Source organism: Sus scrofa, chromosome 2 (assembly GCF_000003025.6).
Source record: "Sus scrofa isolate TJ Tabasco breed Duroc chromosome 2, Sscrofa11.1, whole genome shotgun sequence".
NCBI lineage: Eukaryota > Metazoa > Chordata > Mammalia > Artiodactyla > Suidae > Sus > Sus scrofa.
In genome coordinates this window covers 141,943,174-141,966,932 of record NC_010444.4, presented here as the reverse complement: position 1 = coordinate 141,966,932, position 23,759 = coordinate 141,943,174, and the positions used below count along the sequence as shown (strand labels likewise).

At 48.9% G+C, this 23,759-nt stretch overlaps 1 protein-coding gene across 7 annotated transcripts in view; it reads right to left on the bottom strand.

The window, feature by feature from the left end:
- The window catches only part of CYSTM1 (cysteine rich transmembrane module containing 1), a 65,208-nt gene extending 43,307 nt beyond the window's left edge, over window positions 1-21,901 (bottom strand). The window contains exons 1-2 of one of the 7 annotated variants that reach the window (XM_013995214.2): window positions 21,821-21,901; window positions 835-1,057 (exon numbers count right to left, since the gene is read on the bottom strand). In XM_013995214.2, coding sequence (XP_013850668.1) covers window positions 835-1,039 — 205 coding nt within the window. In that variant the 5' untranslated portion in view covers window positions 1,040-1,057; window positions 21,821-21,901. Of the gene's footprint in view, window positions 1-834; window positions 1,058-3,239; window positions 3,265-20,504; window positions 20,911-21,389; window positions 21,511-21,739 lie in introns of those variants that run through there. The other 6 variants (XM_005661732.3, XM_013995215.2, XM_013995211.2 and 3 more) reach the window with 6 other exon arrangements.

Genomic DNA, 23,759 nt, shown 5'->3' with positions numbered 1-23,759 from the left:
GGAAACCAACCCCAACCGCGGGGGCAAGCGGATGACTTGAGGGTCAACCAGCCGAGAGGCACAATAATCCCAACAGGCTAAACATGAAAAACAAAACAAAGGGCCACCAGAGCAAGAATCCAACTGGTTCTACCCCGCCGCCCCCAGCCACCAGCTCGAGGAGCCGCCCTCCGCGAACGTGTTGGCCAGGAAGTCATCGGCCCAGAGGGGACAAGGACATGGCGGAAGGGGGAGAACTGACGCAACTCCCCGGAGCGCGAAGTCCTCCTCAGGAGTCAGAAGCCACCGCAAGCTGTCACGCTTAGGAATGTCAACCACAGCACACAAAGGCCAGAGTTTCTTTTCTGCCAAAGGAAACATGCCAACATTTCCCTCGGTAACGTGGGACTGCACACAAGCATGTGCCCAAGTGTACAGACACACACACACACACACACACACACAGTCGTCCCTCGGTATCCGGGACAACTGATTTCAGGACCCATGTGATACCAAGACCTGGGGATGCTCAGGTCCCTTACACACAAACACCTCCTGTGAAAGGTCTCTGCACACAACCCACGCACATCCTCCGGGATACTTTAAATCATCTCTAGATTACCTGTCAGACCTAATACAAGGTAAATGTTATTTAAATAGTTGTAAAAACAACATGAAGGTTATACAAGTAGTTTCTGGAGTGCGGCAAATTCAAGTTTTGCTTTCTGGAATTTTCTCTCCCCCAAATATTTTCAATCCGGCGGTTGGTTGAATCTGCAGGTGTGGATCCCATGGGTGCGGATTCCACGGATACGAAGGGCCGACTGTACGCACGTCTCGTTCATTTTACGGTACCTGTGGTTTTAGGAGGCTCCTGAGGTCCGCCCTGCCAGCCGTACTGGGGGTAGCCCTGGTAGGGGTACCCCTGAGGAGGTGGTGGGTAGGGCCCCCCCGCAGGTCCTGGAGGGTAGACCTGCGGCCCCATGGGTTGTTGTGGATAAGGTGGGTACGGGGCCGACGGACCAGGGCCTGGATACGGAGGAGGATTCCCTGGGTTCATCGGGACAGCAGAGCACACCTAGGGGACAGACAATACAAGTTATTTGCATTTAATCTGTGGACATCGTTAAGGAAAAAAAAAACGTGTCATCAGGAGCTCATTCTCACACTGCCTCAAAGCTGGCCGACACCGGCACATCTTGGGCTCTGCCCACTTCGTTTCCTTCTCATCCTTGCAACCAGCAAGGACCTGCCGTGCCTGTTTGCCTTTTGTCTGCCTCCCCCACTAGACCACAGGCTGTGACAGCAGCAGTCAAAGCCAGTTTGGGATCATCGCCCTGACCCTGGAGTTTAGCCCAGCACGTGGCACAGGGCAGGGCCCTCGGGGAGTGTGCTGATTATTATTTTGGTTTTTAATTCTCTGAAACGTCCACAAATGTGACTGCGTCACTCGAAGAGGAAGGCAGGAAGTCTAACAGCAGTAATGATGGGATCCCATCAGCAGAGGCCCACCAATTGCCAGAAATGCTCCACTAAGCAGGGCTGAGCCACAGTGGGGTCGGCACTGGGTGACCAGTCAAAGGGGTGCCCCCCCAATGTCCCGCCCGGGGAACTGTGGTCTCCCCAGACGCACAGCTCTGAGCCGCTGAGCAGTGTGCGCAGCTGTCACTGCACCAAGGACAGAGCTGTCTGCAGGGGATTCCGAGCACCAACCCTGACCCTCCAGGCTCCCAGGACTTTGGAAGGTTCACCAGGAACCCCACTTGGCTTTAGGGCTTCCTGTTCTGGGTGCTTCGCTTCTGTGAGGGAGGCCATTTCATCCCAGCCCCCAGAGGCTTTTAACCATTCTCCTGATCGGGCCCCAAGTCTGGAGGGCTAGCTTCTCCTTCCATCATCTCTGCTGCCCCCGCAGTGCCTGACACAATGACTTCCAGATGAAAAGCATTACGGGGTTATGCCAAGGGCACAGACCCTGGATGACATTTGTATTGTCACCCCCTCTCCTGTACGGATACTTAACTGTTCACCTATTTGAGTAAGTTATTAGAGGGAAGAGTCATGCTCAAAATTTATTAATTTCACCACTAATTCTTTTCATAACATTGCAATCAATAAATTCCTATGTGCGTATACAAGAAGACCGGAACAGCCATCGATTAAGCTTCCCCAGAAAGTCTGGTTCAAGAGTGGACTTTGCTCGAGTTCCCACTGTGGCACAAGTTAAAGATCCGGCATTGCCACAGCTGTGGTATAAGACACAGCTGCAGCTCGTTTTCAATCCCCGGCCTGGGAACTTCCATATGCCAGGGGTGCGGCCCCCCCAAAAAAAAAACTAGTGAATTGTGCTGGCTGCCCACACAGCAAGCACATCCCCCTCTGCGACAGTCAGATTTCCAGTTAAATAGCCCAGATTCCTTCTTCCTCTAGTCCACACACGTCAGGGGAAACTCACCCCTTACCAGCTCCAGGGTGAGCCCAATCTAACCTAAGCCAATCCAGGTCCCCCAATGCTCTTCCTCACTGAGACTGATTCAAGGAATCCAGGACTCAGCCAGTGGCAAATGGCATCCCTTGGCCGCTGGCACTGGCTCTGAAGTGGCTTCATCAGTTAAAAGCACGGGGCTCTCCTAACACACTCCCCTCTCCCGTCCCATTCCCTTCCCCTAACAGGGGCACACGCGGTCCAGCAAGGACAAGGCCTGCAATGTCGCCGAGAGCCAACGTGCAGCCCTGAGGGAGTCACCAGCCTTAAGACCAAGGAGACACGTCAGAAAGGCAGAGCAGGAAGAAATGGGATTCCAGATTACTTCTAACAGCTCCTAGATCAGACTGAAACCCAACCCAACCTCAACAACCTCGGCAGAATTTCCAGTATTGAGACAAGCTAATGAACCTCTCTGAGTGACGTTCAAACACACAGGTATTTACACAGCGCTGACTGGGCCTGGCGCTGTGCTAAGTGCGGGCTCAAATCCTTCACTTGGGCAACAGGTGACGAAGACACCTCTGGGGTTAGAAGATGAAGGCTGTTAGGTCTGGAGAGGAGGGGCGGTGGGCTGGTGCTCGAGAGCACGGGGAGCTAGATCCAAGCACGTGCGATGGAGCAGGAAGGAGCACAGCGTGAGAAACAGAACATATATACACTTAAAACTGGCTCACGTGGCTATACAGCAGATATTGGCAGAACACTGTCAATCGACCATAATAAAAAATGAAAATTTAAAAAAAGAAGTGTAACTATGTGCGGTGATGGACGTTACCTTTGTGTGCGTGTCATTTTACGACATGTACGTAACAGGCCCAGCTTGGAGATGCTGTGGATTCCATTCCAGACCCCATCACAAAGCAAGCATCATAATTAGAAAAAAAAAAAAAGACAAACCTAAGGACAGTGGTTTTTGGAAACACTGGTCAACAGACTGCTGGGTAAGAAGAGCAGGGGCTTAAAACCAGTGGAAGGAGGAGGGAGCTGGGCGAGTGTCCCCTGAAGGAGAGGACTGTATATACTGAAACTTTATAATGTGCAATCAGAATGGCTGGAAGGTCTCTGGTTCTGACCACCTCTGCATTCCGTCTCTCATTCACTCTTCTTTTTCTCCAGGAGCCTGGCAGCGATTCAGAGAAAACGCGAGTTCTTTCCCTTCTTTGCCCTCTGGTCTGTGCCAACGTGGCTCACACTCTGATCCGGGAACGGCCTCGCCCTTTCCCCTAAAGCAAAGGCTCGGGCTGACTAACGCTGCCATTCGTCCCATGAGTCGGGGCTCAGCTATCTGCCGACCGCCTCTGCATCCCCTCTCCTACCTGGAAGGCAGCAGGAAACCCAGGGAGCACTGGTTAACACAGAAACCAGCTCATTAACCCCCAGCCCCTCTGGCCATTCCATTATCCATTGTTTAAGTCACAGAAGTAGAACTCGCCATCCTAACTACTCTTTCCTGGAACGGGACTGGGGGGGCGTGGGGGGAGTCCTCAGGACCCACCGAGCTGAGCTCCATCAAAACTGCCCTAGTTTGGAGTTCCCGTCGTGGCGCAGTGGTTAACGAATCTGACTAGGAACCATGAGGTTGCGGGTTCGATCCCTGCCCTTGCTCAGCGGGTTAAGGATCCGGCGTTGCCGTGAGCTGTGGTGTAGGTTGCAGACGCAGCTCGGATCCCGCGTTGCTGTGGCTCTGGCGTAGGTCAGTGGCTACAGCTCCGATTAGACCCCTAGCCTGGGAACCTCCATATGCCGCAGGAGCGGCCCAAGAAATAGCAAAAAGACAAAAAAAAAAAAAAAAAAAAAAAAAAAAAAAAAAAACTGCCCTAGTTTAACTTCATTAGTCCCACGGGACCCTGCAGGAAGGGTCGCCCCCCCGCCCCAGCAAAGTCCAGATCTTTATTTCTCTGAAGACATTTCCTTTCTAAAACAGTGAGGGGCGAGCAGAAAAAAAAAGGGAACTGTTTAGAACTATCGTCACCTCACACCTCAGTGTTTCATGACTTTTTGTGATCGAGCCGCGTGCATCTAGTCATTATTCCTGGGACCCCCGAAACTCTCTCAAATGTATGTGTCCTCCTCCTTCTCGCTCAGTCATGCTTCCCCCCTTTGTTGGGACATACCTTTCTCCCAAACCCCATGTGCAACTCAGAGGCACTTAGAGCAAAAACCAGCTGATGCAAGGCCACCCCACCCCTGCTGTGCTCCCAGTCACCTTGGAGGGATAAAATCTGGATCTATTCTGGGTGTCCTCTAGGCAGGAAAAAAAATCCCAGCAAAAGAAAAGCCAAAAGTCACAGAAACAATATTTGTGTCGAGATCAAAGATTCTAGATCTGGCATTTGCAGGAATTCACCTGGTGGGAATCAAATGTTCCCAAGCTTGTACAGAAGCAAACCCAGGGGGAAAAAAAAAATGATTCCCCCACAATGACACGCTCTAGTATAAACCAGTTAATATAACCAAACACAAACGAGCTGCAGATTTAAGGTATGACAAGGAACTTTATAACCAGAAGGTTTTGTCTTATCCATTTGGCCAGGTGAAATATAAGCCCTGCCATCATGGCGTGTGTTACTTTGAGGGTCGAATGTCAAGAGTGGACACTGTAGCATCCAAGACAAGTCGGAGCTCCAAAGAGACAGCTCAAACCAAGCAGCAGCCAGGGCCCATCAAGACCGCACTGAACACTCTCATTTGACCATCCCCCTCAAGACATGTTCAGAGTCACAGGATTTTCTGTCATTCAACCGTGCACCGAGAAGAGCAGAAACTACACTTTTGGAAAGTGGAGATAAGATCACAACAAAAGACCTCATCAGAGATGAGGAAAGATGAAGGAAAGAACAGTATTTTTCAAGGTTGTTATTATTTTTTTAGATGACAAGATACCTGGGAGCCTGGCACTGACCCCGCAGGCAGCACGGTGGAGAATTTGCCTCTGGAAAAACTGAGCAGCCCCAAGAGGAAAAAATTACTGATACTGATGCTCGAGGAGACTCCAAAGAAATGCTTCACCCAATCACCCCACGGAAAAGCCCTGCACACAGAATGCCTAATCGACTTGTAATTGCCTCATAAATAAATGAATGGACAAGATTAACAAGACATTTGAGGAAAGCCTGCAACATAAAAGAGCAAAACCAAATAGAAAAAAGAAAAAACAATCCAAATGTTCAAAAAGAGAAAAGAATTAAGTAAACTATGGTACATCTCTATAATTGTTCTTTTGCAGTTTTATTTCTTTATTTTTAGGTCTGCACCTGCCGCATATGGACGTTCCCAAGCTAGAAGTCGATCAGAGCTGCAGCTGCCAGCCTACACCACAGCAATGCTGGATCTGAGCCACATCTGAAACCTACACCACAGCTTTTGGCAATGCCAGATCCTTAACCCACTGAGTAAGGCCAGGGATCGAACTCACATCCTCACTGATACTTGTCGGGTTCTTAACCCACTGAACCACAATGGGAACTCCCAGTTTTATTTTATTTTTTGGCCATACTCACAGCATACTGAAGTTCCCAGACCAGGGATCCAACCCACACCAAAGCAGTGGCAATGCTGGATACTTAACTTGCTGAACTACCAAGGAACTCCTTTTCCACTACCTTTTTTTAGCTTTTCAGGGCCACACCCAAAGCATATGGAGGTTCCCAGGCTAGGGGTCCAATTGGAGGAGCTACAGCTGACAGTTTACACCACAGCAACGCAGCATCCAAGCTGCATCTGTGACCTACACTACAGCTCACAGCAATGTTGGATCCTCAACCCACTGAGCAAGGCCAGGGATAGAACCTACAACCTCATGGTTCCTAGTCGGATTCATTTCCGCTATGCCACAATAGTAATTTTAATTTGTTTTCGAAGCATGATATCATATTCAGTGTAAAAAAAATGTAAAAGCTATATATCTGGCATGACTCCAATTTCCGTTAAAATAAATATTAATAAACGGGTCAATCTTAACGGAATGAAGAGTTTTACAACAGACCCACACAGTAGTCACCTAATTAACAGAAAAGCACCACTGCAGCTCAGAAAGTAAAAATCACGTTTTCCAATACATAATACTGGCTATTCTTGTGGCAGGAAAAAAAAAAAAAAAATGAATCTTGATCTCCAACCCTGTAAACAAAGAATAATTCATACTATATCACAGACTATATAAAGCTCTAACAATCATGCTTTTTGAAGAAAAGTATATAATATAATGTTGACGTTGGCAGTATTTACCTTACAACCCAGCAACTCTACTCTGAGATAATATACACTGAAATAAAATGAGGGCTTAAGTCCACCAAAGACACACACGAGAATATTCAAAACAGCTTAATTTGCAATAGCCCCAAACCAGAAACAACCCAAATGGTCCTCACAGCAGGACAGGCAGATCACAGGATGGTTACACCTGCCCAGCAGGAAGGCACGACGCTTACTCGCTACAGCAGCCAGCGCGGATGAGTCCCGCAGACAAGGAGGCACCAAAGCAGCAGACTTCACGCCCTCCAAGGCCACTTCCAGGAGGTTCAAGAACAACCTGGGGCACAAGAGGTGGGAGACTTCTGGGATGTCTCCCACCGAGATGTCCCCCATCTGGGGCTGAGCCATGTTCCCCAAAGACCATAAACTCTTGGGCTTGTACATTAGGATTTTGATGCGTGAAGCTGACAGTAACAGTAGACAGACAAAATTTGGCTAGAAGGAAAAAAATATGTATAGTGGCTTTCTCTGGGTGCTGGAATTATGGGCAATTGTTATTCTTCTGAATTTTTTTCTTTGTTTGCTTTTGAGGGCTGCACCCGCAGCAGGTGGAGGTTCCCAGGCGAGGGGTTTCATTGGAGCTACGGCTGCCAGTCTACACCACAGCCACAGCAATGCCAGATCTGAGCCAAGTCTGCGACCTATACCACAGCTCACAGCAACACCAGATCCTTAACTCACTGAGCGAGGCCAGGGATCAAACCCGCAACCTTATGGTTCCCAGTCGGATTCGTTTCCACTGCGCCACAGTGGGAACTCCAATTTTTTTCTTTTTTAAAAAAATTTAAAAAAAAAATTGTTTTGGCTGTGCCCATGGTATGCAGAAGTTCCTGGGCCAGGGATCAAACTCGAGCCACAGGTGTGACAATGCTGAATCCTTAACCACCAGGCCACCAGGGAACTCAAAAAAAATTTTTTTTCTTAGTGCTTTTTTGGTGTTTTCAGGCTACCTATATTTTTAAGTGGCTAGAATGCCTCTGTAGAACTCCTGTCTACTTCTAGTGCCCTAGTTTCCCTTCTTATTACGAATTTTCCCCTTGTGAATAACCTATTTTATATCTGTTCTTGAATGGGTTTTTTAAAGTAGTTTTTATTATTGTGATTCTTTTTTTCATACGATACTTTGACTCTCTAAGTTCCTGAAACATTTTCTTTCTGCTTCAAGTAGAAAAGTCAGTTGGCGAGGTACCAAACTTGGGGCTAAAGAAAAAAAAAAAAAAAAAAGACAAAATTCTTTGGGTTCCATGCAGACCTCCCCCAACTTGGAACTGGTCTTCAAAGCCAGAAGTCACGCTTATTCTTCCGTGTTTACACAGCCTTCTTGGGAATTCATAAACCTGCCACGTTTAAAAACCTGAGAGCTGATCTTACTCCGCCTCTGTCTCTGAACTCCCTGATTAGCCAGCTTTTCGTGAAGAGAGTGTCTTATATTCTCGTTCCCTTAGTCTGCCTTGATTCTCATACCCGTAATTGTGGGTATGGTTGGCTGGGCTAAAAAAGGCTTTAGAATGACTGGGTTTGGGCTGCTCTATCATCTCAGGATGACGGTTTTCGTTCAATTTCGGCACTGACGTATTTGTTTATCCCATTCACACAGTCCTGTTTTCATTCTAGAAATACTTTCACAAGGGCTTGCTATGGCCCAGCACTGGGGTTCCGGGCCCTACGGAGAAGGCTAAGCAAGAGACAGTTTCTTTCTTTTTTTTTTTTTTTTGTCTTTTTGCTATTTCTTGGGCCGCTCCCGCGGCATATGGAGGTTCCCAGGCTAGGGGTTGAATCGGAACTGTAGCCACCAGCCTAGGCCAGAGCCACAGCAACGTGGGATCCGAGCCACGTCTGCAACCTACACCACAGCTCACGGCCATGCTGGGTCCTTAACCCACTGAGCAAGGGCAGGAACCGAACCCGCAACCTCATGGTTCCTAGTCGGATTCGTTAACCACTGCGCCACGACGGGAACTCCAAGAGACAGTTTCTACTCGAGGTAGTGACACAGACGTGAGCATCAGCAATTATTTAAAAAAAAAAAAAAAAAGAGCTAAGAGAGACGAAGCACTGAGTACTGTGATCTCAACGTAGAGACCACGGGTCAAGGAGGCTTCTAGAAGGAGGCCACGATGGTGTGGAGGGTGACACCACACGAGAGGCACAGCCCACTCAACCCTCACACGTGGTCAGAGGCCAAGCCCGCAACAGCCTTGCTAAGAGCAGACTCTCAGCATCATCGAAGCCTCCTCCGCCGCAGTCATCGTTTCTCTCTTTTAAAGAGATTCATGTCATTTTGAGTGCTTGTCAGCTACTGTTGGCAAACCTAATCATTTGTGTATTCAACGCTATTAAGTACTTACTGCATGACAAGCCCAGGGCTGGGGACGTGAGACAAACAGCTCTGGCTGGCTTGCTCCTTCCCTTCAGGGCTGCCAATAATGAAAATTGAATTATCTTTTCCATTTGTCTCTTACTGCATCAGATGGAAAGTGCACTAAGTTCTGCAAATTGCAAGAGTATTGTCAGGACAGTTTGGCTCTACAGAGGAGACAAAATTCACTTTGGGTGGTCACCTCCAAGAATTACGTGAGTTTACTGAAACTCAAGAGCCCCAGGGAGCCCAACACACTGTAAGTGTGCAGTGAGCTGAGGTCAAGAGTGATGGCATCGAATCCGAACCCCAAAGCCAAACCACATGAACAGGGTTTCTATAATGTCAGGGCTTCACCGAGGAAGAACCTACCACTGACATGGACGGCTTTACACAGGAGCCGCGGGGAACAGCAACAGCAGGCACTTACCTCTGAAAGGCGGGAGTGACGTCCCGGGACCAGAGCAATTCCAGGAGACCCCGACAGCTATCCGAACACGGACAACCACAAAATGCTAAGATCTGCACAGACATTTCTCCCAAGAAGACAGACAGATGGGCAAAAAGCACATGGAAAGATGCTCCACATCATTAATTTTTCAAAACTACAAGGTACCACCTCACACCAGCCGTAACGGCCATCATCAAAAAGTCTACAAATGATAAATGCTGGACAGGGTGGAGAGAAAACAGAACCCTCCTACACTGTTGGTGGGAATGTAAATTGGTGCAACCACTGTGGAAAAGTCTGGAAGTTCCTTCAAAAGCGAAATACAGAACTACCGCATGATCCAGCAATCCCACTCCTGGACAACTATCTGAAGAAAACCGTAATTCAAAAAGACACATGACCCCAATGTTCACTGCAGCACCATTTACAATAGCCAAGACATGGAAGCAACCTAAACATCCACTGAGAGAGGAATGAATAAAGAAGATGTGGTACACATACACAGTGGAATATTACTCAGCCATAAAAAATAACACAATTTGCAGCAACTTGAACGGACCTAGAGATTATCACCGTAAGCGAGGTAAGTCAGACAGAGAAACACAAATATATGATATGTGCAATCTAATAAGAGGTGATACAAAGGAACTTATTTATAGAACAGAAACAAACGCAGATTTCAAGATCAAACTTATGGTCACCATAGAGGAAAATGCGGGGAGGAGGGAAAGACAAACGTGCTACTTGCATGCGGAATGGATAATGAGCGGGAATCTACTGCGGAGCACGGGGAAATCTACTCCGAATTCTGTAATAACCTATGTGGGAAAAAAGAACGTCTATCTGTCTATGCAGACTGATTCACGTTGCCGCACAGCTCAAATGAATACAACACGGTAAGTCAACTATACTCCAATAAAAGTTTTAAACAATAAAAATTATTTTCACTTTGGTATAAAAATAAATTGTTTTTTTCTTTTTCTGCTGCACCCATGGCACATGGAAGTTTCCGGGCCAGTGACTGAATCTGAGCCTTAGCTGCTACCACAATGGATCCAAACCCTCCTGCACTGACAGAGGAATTCCTAAAATTCCTATTTTAATACCAACCCCCCCAAAAAAAGAAAAAAACATGGACAAGAGCTTTGTTTTTACGACTTGCTCACTAACACATTTGGCTGTGTTACCATTTCCTAAGCGGCTTTTCTTTGGGGGACGGGCGGAAGGAGACCCCCGCAGTTTTACTTCATTATTGTGCAGACACTGATTCTGGAGTTAACCTTCCCACATCAAATTAGCCTTCCCCCACCTCCGTCAGGATCTTTTGTTCACCAGACTTCTACCAGGCCCCCAAGCTGTCCTCATATAATCAACGAATGAATAAATGAGAGCCTGTCTTTTGTTTTTAGTATTTTGGCTTCTGCTTTCAGCACAGCCTCTAGGCAGAACACACAATGACACACAGCGCAGAAATGGGACCCTTCACTGAGCAAGGGCTGCAAAAAAGGCACAGGGGAGGCAAAAAAGGAACAGTAGATCATTCACCTTGGAGGCCCTAGAGTAATGAAGAGGTTCGCAGACTATCCTATTGGATTTTCCTTTCGCATAAAGGCTACAAAAACGACATGTGGATTGTACAATTTGATGCATGTGAAACAAACAAACAAAAATCAACCATTTAGTACCATGGTTTGCTAATGCCCGCCATTCAGGTAACTGCTTTAAGCATGAAGCTAACACAAAGATGCGAGCATTCTCAATTGGTCCTGCTACATGAGCAGTAAAGCTTGAACAGTCACACCCACGGTAAGAACCCACAGCAGTTCAACATTACTTGAAAGTACGGCTGCAGCCATTCAATCTCGCTTCCCTCTACCAAACTCGGTATGTGTATTTTAGCACCATTCCAGCCTTGGAGACTTGGACAAAATCCAGAGAGGTTCCCCTCAACAAAGGAAAAGCCAGCATCTGCTAAATCTTCTTGCAAAAAGCTTCCTATACAGAACTTCTAGCTGGATCCAGGACCTCGCTCCCTAAGAGATAAGAGCTGTAGCACTTATTAAATAGCCTTTAAAAAAAAAAAAAAAAAAAAAACTACTTGGAGTTCCCTGGTGGCCTAGTGGTTAAGGATTCAGCCACTACTGTGGCTTGGGTTTGAGCCCTATCCTGGGAACTTCTGCATGCCTCAGTCACAGACAAAAAATAGATATTTTTTTTTAATTAAGTATTAAAAAAAACCCCATTAGCTGAAAATATCTAACAACTAAAATAGCCTACCCTGAGCCGCTCAGGCACTGGTATCCCATTCCTCCCCTAAAATATGGAGGAAACACCCTTTCTATTTACAGAAAGTCCATTCTTTTTTCTTATAAATTCTTCAATAAAGATTCATTTTTAAGTGAAACCTCAAATAAATAAGTAAAAAACCCCCTCTTCTGTGAGCCAGCAATTCCACCTTGAGGAATTTATCCTACAGCTACATTCTAGCGCCAGTATGTTGAGAAAACCAATTTTATACCACAGACACAAATATTTTGCATAACATGTGCTTATACTAACAGTGCAACATACATATAAAATACATACACACACATATATGATAGTCGACATCCTAGTGGCCCATAAGTACGGGGATGGTTAAATAAACCATGGAATTTCCAAACCACGGAACTGCTATTTGACCCTTAAGACGGAGGCAGAATTCCGCGTGCTGATAACGGAAAAGTGCCAACATCGTGAAAAAAGCAAATGACAACACTGAGCATTTACTATCCCATTTGGGTTTAAAAATAAAGTTCTATTTCTAGACCTGAAGAGATTACAGTTGCATTAATCAATTATTCATTAAACTGTACTTTTTTATTATACACACCTTTCTTCACAGTTGGCCCTCTCTAGCTGCGGGTTCCACAACCTTGGATTCAATAATAGCAAACTAAAAATATTTGGAAAAAAAATTCCAGAGTTCCGACACACAAAGCTTGAATGGCAACCACTTACGCAACATTTACCATGTGCTGGGTATTGCAAGTAATCTGGAGATGATTTAAAGTATGCAGAGGGTCGCGTGGGTTAAAGGCAAAGACTATGCCATTTTACCTAAGGGACTTGAGCAGCCACTGTTTTTTGGTACGGTGGGGAGTCCTGGAACTACTGAGGGATAATGATATATACATTAAAACAAAATGAAAGTTTCAAACTTTTGCTGAGCATCTTCGGATAAAAGTCTGCCCCACGGCTTCAAGGAGAAAATAACCCATTTCTGAACTCACTGAGCAGGAAAGCCATGCTTCTAGATGCTTCCAACCACCATCCACCCACCTCCGAGAACACGTTTTGTGTGTGTGTGTGTGTTTGCCTTTTCTAGGGCTGCACCCGCAGCATATGGAGGTTCCCAGGCTAGGGGTCTAATCGGAGCTGTAGCCACCGGCCTACACCAGAGACACAGCAACGTAGGATCCAAGCCACTTCTGCGACCTACACCACAGCTCACGGCAACGCCAGATCCTTAACCCCCTGAGCAAGGCCAGGGATCGAACCCCGAAACCTCGTGGTTCTTAGTTGAATTCGTTAACCACTGCGCCACGACGGGAACTCCTGAGAACACGTTTTGTTCCAGCTCCAGGGCAGGATTCACAGTCCCATGGGTTCTAGGCCAACCTCACCAAGGGCCCCTTCTCTAGCCGTTATTAATCATGGATGGTCCTCCGGATGCAAGACCTCCTGCCTTCAGCTTCTAGAAGGACTTCCCAAGGGCGGAGCTCAGCCCCTTGTTTGACAGCTCCTGGCAAAGCCAGCAACCCCTCTCCCCTACTCGGAACTCCAACCACCAGCTTCATCGCCCCCTCTGCTCAGGGGCTCTGGCCAGCACCCCCGCAGATGCTGCGTCTGAAGGCCATGGAGGAGGGCCGGCTGGCTCCTCCTGGAAAAAAGGCTGGGCCCCTCTGAATTACATCCAGTCCCTGGGATGCACAGGACAGCATGGTAACTTCAAACAGCCAGCCCTCAAAGTGACAATGGAGAGAAAATGAGCCCAGCAAGAGGGAGGCTCAGAAGCAAAAGCAGCAGTGAGCCGAAGGGGAAGAAAAAGGGAAGGAAGCTGTTAACAGGGAAAGCGAGTTGGGGAAATGAAAGGGCAGGTTAGAGGCGGGGGAGAGCGCGGAGGGAGGAACTCTGCCCCCTGCCAACTTGAGAGGACACACTAGAAAGGGACAGGGCCACCCCTCCCCACGAGCCTGCCAAGGCCACGTCCCAGGCCAGGTCCCCCACCAGCACAGCCCCTGAGAGACGGGCTCTGCCTGCCCCTCCCAGAGCATTAGGCTTGGTGGCAAAGTGGACATCTTGATGGCTTAGAAAGAGGCCCCGAGAGCTTAACGTGCCGGCGCCTGAACTGCGCACTCCCGGCTCCCGTGGATCCCAGGCCAGCCCCAGTTCCGCTCCCCAGTGAAGCTCGCTCCCCTGACCCTCGGAGGGAGCAGCAGAAGCAGGGCAGCTCTTAGTAGACAGAAGAGTGAATTTCACCAAACACCAGTAAGTACCAGTCATATCTGCTGTGTGGACACCCTCAGACCCCACATGTCCCAGGGGAGCTCACTCTTCCCTCCTCCTCCTCTTCATTTTCAGTGAATTTTTTTTCTTCTTTCCCTTTTAGGGCTGCACCTGCAGCACATGGAAGTTCCCAGGCTAGTGGGGGCTAGGGGGAGTTGCAGCTGTGGGTCTACATCGCAGCCACAGCAACGCAGGATCCAAGCTGCATCTGCGACCTGTGCCGCAGCTCGTGGCAACACTGGATCCTTAACCCACTGGGCAAGGCCAGGGATTGAACCCGAGTCCTCATGGATACTAGTCAGGTTCCTAACTTGATGAGCCACAGCGGGAACTCATTTTCATAGAATTTTTAAGGGCTAGGCATTATGGACAAAAAAGGGTTAGAAACAATAGATGCTAAACGGTAACTTGAGTTCTGTCATTAGTAACATCCTCTAAGAAGACAAGGGGCCCAAAGCAGTACAGGGCCCCTTGCTGAGTAAAAAAAATAATAAATAAAAATGAATAAAATTGCATGCACCCTGAACAAAAACCTGAGTTTTCCAAGAGTACTCCTGCACAGAAAGAACTACAAAACACAGCATCAATGAAGTCACATCCTTGGCGAAGGGCCTAGAATTGGATCTAGTCTATAAAGCCTCACCACCACTCAGGCCTCCTTGTTGGCAAACCTCATCAAAACACCAGTGGTTTCAACTGACTGCATGTATTTCTTTTTAGTTCCTAGACTCTTCACTTTGCTGTCTTCCAGGCATCACAGAGCCACGTGGAGTTTCAGGAGATTCAAGGGGCCTTCTCCTAAGGCCTGCCTTCCCCAAGCCATCCCTACCACCTGTCTACTGCCACCTGAAAAAAATTCAGAGTGAGTCATTTCTTTGGCTGAAGGTAGTATTTTTCCAAGTGGGGTATGCGGTATGATATGGAGAATGTGAACAAACAACTTGGTATTAATAGTTAAGCTTTTTTTTTTTTTCCTTTTGAGGCCCACACCCAAGGCATATGGAAGTTCCCAGGCTAGGGGTCCAATTGGAACTATAGCTGCTGGCCTACACCACAGCCACAGCAACACTAGATCGGAGCCGCGTCTGTGGCCTACACCACAGCTCACGGCAATGTCGGATCCTCAACCCACTGAGTGAGGCCAGGGATTGAATTCGTTTCCACTGCGCTAGGATGGGAACTCCCTAGCTATGCTTTTTTAAATTTACCTTCCATTTTTGACAGGTGATAGTGTTTTCAATTTAAGGCAACGATAGTTTCCCTTTTACATGTTTTAGAGTTTTTAGAAAGTGGATCAGCTTAAAGAAAAATGTCACATAATAGTACAGATGGCAAAGAAAGAAGGCAAAAGTCACGCAGGTGGAACACAAATGAAGTGTGAGAAACAGGTAAAGCATCCACTTCCAAGCCCCTTGGTTTAGATGCGACCGCCCCTCACTGGACTTTCTACTGCCACCAGCACACACCCAAGATCACCAAGGTTTAGTTCAGTGATGCAGAAACTGAATCTGAGCTAGAAGAATCACACGGGCCTTAGAGAATGGTATTGCCTGAGAAAGGCTGGTGGGGGGCTGGGGTGCCAAGGAGGAAGGGCAGGGTCTGGGGTCTCCGGGAAGGGGAAGCTAGCCTAGCAGCAGCAGGAAAGCAGAATTAGGCTTAATGACAAGGACTCACGGGAGTCACATTCCTGCAAAAGTCCCCTCTTCACACATGCTCTCCCCAAATGCTCTGGCCTGAGGTCCTGATACTGAAAGCTGACTGGTGAAGTACCAAGGGCAGCGTTAGAAATGGAACGTGGCAGGGAGTTAAGAGGCCAACACTGTCCCTGAGGGTGCAGGTTCATCCCTGCAGCAGGTTAAGGATCCAGAGTTGCTGTGGCATAGACCAGCAGGTGCAGCTCCTAGCAACACCCCCTGGCCCCGAACTTCCATATTCCTCAGGTCCAGCACTACTTCCTGGGTTCTTCCTCTCTCCCCAAGTACCCTTGCAATTCAACTGCTCCCCACCCCCACCTTTCTTTCAACACTGACCACGTGGTCAGAAAGCCTTCAGTCAGCAAAGGGGCAGTGTTGCCTGATCCTTAACCCACAGAGCGAGGCCAGGGATTGAACCTGCATCCTCATGGATCCTAGTCAGACTAATGATACTTTAGCACAAATCAGAGAACTGATGATAAGCATCTGTGACGAAGACAGTACTGCCCAGAGAGTAAATTCAGGCGGATCAAGCCTTCCTCTCACCATAATTACCAAGACTCCCTTAAACAGGCATCACCACAATAAACTGAACGTTGTGACAAAGGGAGTCACATGAATTTTTTGGTTTCCAGTGCAGATAAAAGTTTTGTTTTCACTATGCTCTCGTCTATTAAGTGTGCGATAACATTATGCCTAAAAAAAACAATGAACAAACCTTAACTTAAAAATACTTTAGGAGGAGTTTCCACCGCGGCTCAGGGATTGCAAACCCAATTAGTATCCATGAGGACTTGGGTTCGATCCCTGGCCTTGCTTGGTGGGTTAAGGATCCAGCATTGCCATGAGCTGTGGCACAGGTTACAGATGCAGCTCGGATCCCCACATGGCAGCTACAGCTGGCAGCTACAGCTCCAATTCAACCCCTAGCCTGGGAACTTCCATATGCCATGGGTGAAGCGCTTAAAAAAAGCCAAAAATTACTCTGAGGAATTCCCTTGTGGCTCAGCGGGTTAAAGTTCTGGCGTTGTCCCTGCTGTGGCTCTGGTTACAGCTGTGGCTCAAGTTTGATCCTTGGCCTGGGAAGTTTTGCATGCTGCAGGCACCGCCAAAAAATAAATAAAAATACTTTGGGAGTTCCCTTGTGGACTAATGATTAGGATTCGGCGCTTTTACTACTCTGGCCCAGGTTTAATCTCTGACCTGGGAACTAAGAGCCTACATCAAGCTGTTGCATACCATGGCCCATCAATCAATAAAAATTTAAGAATACTTTGTCACTGAAAAATGCTAATCAACACCAGAGCCTTCAGGGAGCTGTAATCTTTTTGCTGGTGGAGTTTTGAAGTATTTCAAGAATTACCAAAATGTGACAGAGACACAAAGTGAACCAATACTGATGGAAAAATGGTGCCAATAAATACAGGGTTGCCACAAACCTTCGATTTGTAAAAATTACAATATTGTGAAGCACAAGAAATCAAAGTACACAAGTTCCTGCTGTGGCACAAAGGGGTCAACCATCTTAGGAGTGCTGGGACACAGGTTCGATCCCCAGCTCCACAGTGGGTTATGGATCCATTATTGCCACAGCTGTGGCAGAGGTTGCAGCTGCAGCTTGCATTAAACCACTGACCTGGAACTTCCATGTGCTGTGGGTGTGGCTGAAAAAACCCAAAAAACAAAACCAAACAAAAACCTACAGAAATCATTCTCAGCTCACTTCCTGGAGTTCCAGTTGTGGCACAGCAGAAACACATCCAACTAGTATCCATGAGGATGTGGGTTCGCTCCCTGGCCTTGCTCAGTGGGTTAAGGATCCGGCATTGCCAGAAGCTATTGTGTAGGTGGCAGACATAGCTCAGATCTGGCATTGCTGTGGCTTTGGAATAGGCTGGCAGCTGTAGCTCCAATTTGACCCCTAGCCTGGGAACTTCCATATGCCCTGGGTGTGCCCCTATTTAAAAAAAAAAAAAAAACAAGAACAAAAACAAAAAACACTGCCTTTTTTTGGGGGGGGGGGGCTTTTTAGGGCTGCACCTGCAGCATATGGAGATTCCCAGGCTAGGGGGGTCAAATTGGAGCTACAGCTGCCAGCCTACACCACAACCATGCCACGCCAGATCCGAGCCACGTCTGCGACCTACACCACAGCTCAGGGCAACACCAGATCCTTAACCTACTGAGCGAGGCCAGGAATCGAACCCACAACCACAGTTCCTAGTCAGATGCGTTTCCACTTCGCCACGACAGGAACTCTTCACGCACTTCCTTTTGAAGACCCCTTTGTACGTGGTGCCCAAAATGGTGTGAACCTTTTTGGCTGGAGGGTCAAGGCTTGCCCAGTCCCCTTGCTTCTAAACTGCTGGTTTTAATTGCTGACTCTCATTTTACAGCCAAGCCCATTAGTAGCCTTCCGTCAAGCATGAGGAGCTTGGAGGCCTGGAGCGCAGCTCGCAGCTCAGCCTTGAGGAAAACAGGAAGCCTCTTCTGTCAGAACTTTCCTCCTGCGACAACTACGCCTAGGCGACACGTCACAAGTCTGAGAGATGGACGTTACAGGTCCACAGCATCCCTGGGCACATCAGCAAGCACCTGACTCTTCTTGTGCGCCCGAGGACTGGCAGGGTGACGAGGACTGGCAGGGTGACGTGGGCAAGTGTTAAAAGGTGACTGTCCCACTCCCCATTCAGTGGAGCGCATGGTACCGCCCACTTCAGCCTCCGAAGAACTTAATCATTAACTCCTTTAGGGTTGAAAGGATGTAGCTTGAAAGCCCAAGAGGCTGCCAGGATACACGTGTATTCCAGGCTCTAAAAGAGCCGCATCAGGTGTGAAACCATCTGAGGTTATCGACACATGAAATACACACCTGACCTTACTCGTGATTATTGGCTTATTGGTAACTACGACCAGGTAACCACACCTGCAAACAAAACCAAAATGCCTCAGGGCATTAAATAAGGCTTTTTTTTTTTTTTCCAACAAAAGTTGACAATGTCCACCTCTTTATTTGACTACATCTCAAAAACAAAACAAAAAAACAACACTCCATTTATCCAACGACTAAAATATTCCGTTTTGAAGGAGCTCGAATGTCATATAAGCCTCCCATTAACACTCCTGGTACCTCTGTGAAGGGGGCACTGCCCATTACCCTGTTTCAAGGTCAAGGAATGTTTCCAAGAGAATGATGGGGCCCTGTCCTTGGGTGACAAAGGGCAGGCCTACAACACTCCGTGGTGGGTCTCTGGCTCACACCTCTCAGCCCAGTTCCCCTTAAAGGAGGGCATTTCTGTTCTTCAGGAGAAGAACTTCCAGCCCTGGTGTTTACCATAGCTGGTGTTTAGGGAAATGCTGAAATTTTTTCCCTGACACTGAAGTCTTAAGGTCTCTACCAAGGGGAAAACTTGTGGGGGCAGCAGAGACGAAGGAAAGCGGAAAATTTCCCCAAACTCTTGGCCTACTTCACTGCCTGACAGCACAGAGTTGTAGCGCCGGGGGTGGGGGGGACTGTTTCTTTCCCAGGGAAGCATGAGTAGTTCAAATACTTCCGAAGATATTTAGAAAAGGGTTAATATATATACATATATGTTTTGCTTTTTAGGGCCACACCCGCGGCATATGGAAGTTCCCAGGCTAGGGGTCTAATAAGAGCTGTTGCTGCTGGCCTATGCCACAGGCACAGCAATGCCAGATCCGAGCCACAGCTGTGACCTACACTTCAGTTCACAGCAACGCTGGATCCTTAATCCACTGAGTGAGGCCAAGGATCAAACCCGCAATCTCATAGTTCCTAGTTGGATTCATTTCTGCTGCGCCACAATGGGAACTCGGAGAAAAGGGTTAACTTTTTTTTTAATGTGGGCTTCAAGATATTGTAAATCAACAATACTTCAATAAAAAAAAAGTACTTAAAAAATATTAAATGTGACCCAGAAATCTAATTTCCAGTGATTCTGAATATTATGGGGCACCTGCAAGGTCCCATTAAAAAAAAAAAAACAACCCACTATCGGAACAAGTCCTACAGGGTCCGTGGGGGGGTGCTGTTCTCTGGCTACGCAGTAGTGTGTGGTAAACACACCTTGCTCAAGTGACCTATCTTAAGACATCTTTTTACACAGCAGGATGTCACGGATCTGACTGGAAGTTCACTCTCCCCAGTTGCCACCACTCTGGATTTGTCCCCCCCTGGGCGCTGCGCTGGCTTCTCTGTTGAAGCATAAAGCAGCTGCAGCCACTTTGCCTAGTTCTCAGCAATTCCCTCAAGTGCCTTTTCCTGTACAGGATCCCTAGAGGTCCAATTCTGTTTTCTGGAGTCAAACAAATACAAGGCAAATTGGTGAGAAGTTTTAGCTATTATTTTACTTCCTCCCAGAAACCAGAAGTTGCTAAGTTTCAATATAAAATGGACAGCTGTGCCGGACAGGATCAGCACATTTCAGAGTTGGGAAAAAACCGTCAACTGCCAAATCATCCCTCTTCAATAACCAAACTATGTTTTTCCTGTTTCTCAAGAATTTAAGAAAAAAAAAAAAAATAGCCCATTAACACTTAAGCAGCCTTGCTTGAGAAGCCCACAAATTGAGGGTAGGAGGTAAGAAACGGCAACACTGTTCTCTAATTAACAAAGAGCAAGCGACTCCCTCCAGCTTCCCCCACGCCACACATTCATGTTTTAGGCAGGGATTTTCCTTCGATAACTTTCTCGCCATTAAATCTACCACTCACCTGAGGTTTGGGTTTCGCCCTGGGGATAAGACGCGTTTGAAAAACACCCTGAAACCTCAAAAAGATGAGAGCTGTGGACCAATTAAGCTCAGGGCGGGTCCGAGGGGGCAAAGCTCTCAGAGCCATTAACTCATCCGGAAAACGAGCTGCACTTGGGCGCTTCCTTCCCCCTTCACAGCAAGGAATTTTTAACAATCTGCTCGCAAAGGGCTGGGGTCATTGGCGTCTGGCTGCCTGCGCCCCCATCCCTGTCTGCTACAAACATTTCAGAAGCAGGGTTCACAGAATTCCCAAGAGACCCGAGTTCTAGGCGTTGTCACCTCTTTTCGGGGCTGTCACAACAGCCTCCTGCATGTCTCCCCAACCCCAATCCAGCCGACGCTTCAATGGCTCCCCAAGATACTCAACCCCCCCCGACCCCGAGCCGAGCACCCCGAGTTTTTCCTAAACGGCCCTAACCTAATTCTCCAAAGTCCCCCCCGCCACCCAATCGCCCTAGCTCTCGGTGCAGTAAGTCACCGAATCGTCATTCCAGCGCCAGACTCAAGGTCTCCTTCCCCGAGGTCCCCTTTTCCACCCTCTACTCTTCCAGCCCCCACCGCTGCCGGGAGATTAGTCCCCACCCCTCAGGGCTCAGCTCAGATTTCACTTCCCCCAACAGGTCTCCTCAGATCCCAATCCCCTGCTCTCAAGTCAGGATTCCTCGCCCCTCGCCCCTCCTTTTCTCAATACCCCGGTCCCTTGATCCCACCCGCGGGGCTCCCGAGCGGCCTCCCGTCCCAGCAGGCCCGACTCAGAGAACGGACTGAATTCCCCGGCAGCGCCCTAGAAACCGCAGCCCAAGGCGAAGAGATGCAGAAGCCTCCCACAGATGTCCCCCGAGACCGGGTGTGGCGAGCCTCGCACTCAGTCGGCCAACTCCTCGCAACGCCGAGCCCCTGGGTCCACCGCCCAGAGGCCCGGCCGGCGGCGCGGGAGCTTCCCAGCCTCTGCCAGCGGCCGCGATATGCCGGAGTGGGCACCGGGCCGACTGCAACCGCTTCCCCGGTTCCTGACCTCTACCCCAGGGCTGCGCGCTTCCCGGCCTGAGCCGGCCCTTCCCCGCCCGAGGCCCCGTAGCTCTCCGCGCACCCTCTGGGGAGCTCAGGAGTGAGCAACACCCCGGTAGGGCCCTGCCCGCGCCTCACTCCCTCCCGGGTCTCAGCTGGGCCGGCCTGGGCTCCGCTGCGCCTCACCTTTCCTCTCTACGAACCCGCCGGGCACTGGTTCGGCTGGGACCGAAGGGCTCGGACGAGACCGCACAAGTTGTGCCGCACCTGCTAAGGAACAAGTGAGGAGCCTGGGCGCGCCTGACGTCACGACCGCCGCGAGCGAGGCGAGCTCCGAGTCACCTGATCACCCTGGCAACGCGCGCGGGGGCGGGGCGAAGAGGGGGCGGGGTCACAGCGCGAGCCCCGCCCCCAGCGGCCGGGCCTCCGGGCGCGCTCCCGGGCGGTTGCCGGCGCGGGAACCCGAGTTCCGGCCCTGGCTTCCCTGCTTGGTCTTTGAGTTGGGATGGATCCCTGAGACTCCAACAGGCACGCCCCTCAGTGTTGAGAGACACCAAAAATTACCCTCTTGCCGCCACTGCAAGTGCCCGAAAGGCGGGGCCTGTGTCCCCAAGGCACCCAGTTCAGTGCGTGGCACTCAGGATTCCCTGTGGGCTGCGCTTCCTGGTATCTCCTCTGGTCTAGAGCCAGCTAGGTTCAGGGGTTTACTCCGCGAACTGTACTTGGGAGGGATGCGGCCAAGGCTGATAACTGGTTTGCTTTCTAGCAACTTTCTCCATAAACCCCCAGTCTTTGCTAGATAATGTAATAAGACTGCTTTCGTTCAGGAGAGGGGAAGAGACGGGCTGTCGCCCAGGCCCAGATTTTCTGTCCTGCAAGCCTCCTTCTAATCCAACAGAATGAGAAATCACTGCAACACTCTCAGAGCAAAGCCTAGGACAAGCCCGAAAGTCCTACTTGGAAAGATATTTTTATTGTTTTTCAGTTTAGAAATTGATTTTCTCGTAGTTCCTGACATGGCTCAGCAGAAACGAATCTGACTACCATTCATAAGGACGCAGGTTCGATCCCCGGCCTAGCTCAGTGGGTTTAGGATCTGGTGTTGCTGTGGCCTATAGTGTGGGTTGCAGACACGCTGGGATCCTGTGTTGCTGTGGCTGTGGTGTAGGCCTGCGGCTACAGCTCTGATTGGACCCCTAGCCTGGGAACCTCCATATGCTGTGGGTGCGGCCCTAAAAAGCAAAAAAAAAAAAAAAAAAAATGATCTTCTCTTCAGTGTTCTCCCCTTGCTCACTATAATCCTGTCTGCACCTCTGTGACCTTCCAGTCACTGGCCATAGAAGCAGCTTCAAAATGAAAATTCAACACCTCATGGAGGTCCTGGCCGGAGAGAGCGTCTGTTTATTTCAGTCCTTAACTTCTTTTTGCTTGAGCTCCAGTTAAGGTTACTCTCCTATTCCCTGCACCGCTATGGAGGTTTCATGCATGTCATCCCTCCCTCTCAGACTATGGGATTTTAAACCCAAGAATTACTCTATAAACAGCTTCTAGGGAGCATGTCTTGAGGCCTGGCAATAGGCAATGCCAGGCTGCTTGGGGCACAATCCTTGAAGATCAGGAGTTTATGGATGTTGTTTACCTGATAGTTGTAAGTGACACTTTTTTGCTTTTTATACATTTATTTTTAAAAACAAAATTAGCATATACATGGGAAAAAAGACAATGGCGAAAGCTAGAGAAGAATCGTGGCTCCAGACAGAGATGCATTGATAAGAGAGGAGAGGTCTGAAACCTGAGCCGAGGTCCCGAAGGGCAGAGACTGGGAGGCGGGAAGATGCTGGGAGCAGGGCAGGGGCTCAGATCTGGGTGGCAGATCTGAGCTGCCCCCCCCCCTCTAATTGCCCTTAGGGAGGGGTGAGGGAAGAGCTGGGCTAGAATGAGGTTTAAGAGAAGTGCTGGGAGCAAAGAGAATGGAGAAGCAACCTAGAGAAAGGAGAAACAGCAGTGGTTTGGGGGGGTGGGGGGTTGCTGAAAGGGAGGATGTGTTGATAGCAGTAAGGGAAAGGCGCCCGAGGAGTTACAACAGTGAGCACTTTTGTAAGGGGGGTGGGGTGGGGTGGGGCGGGGGAGAGGAGCAGGTGAGAAGAACGGTTCTCAGCCCCAGGGGATAAGCCTCTGAGGCTCTCCTCTGGGCGGGGCAGGGGAA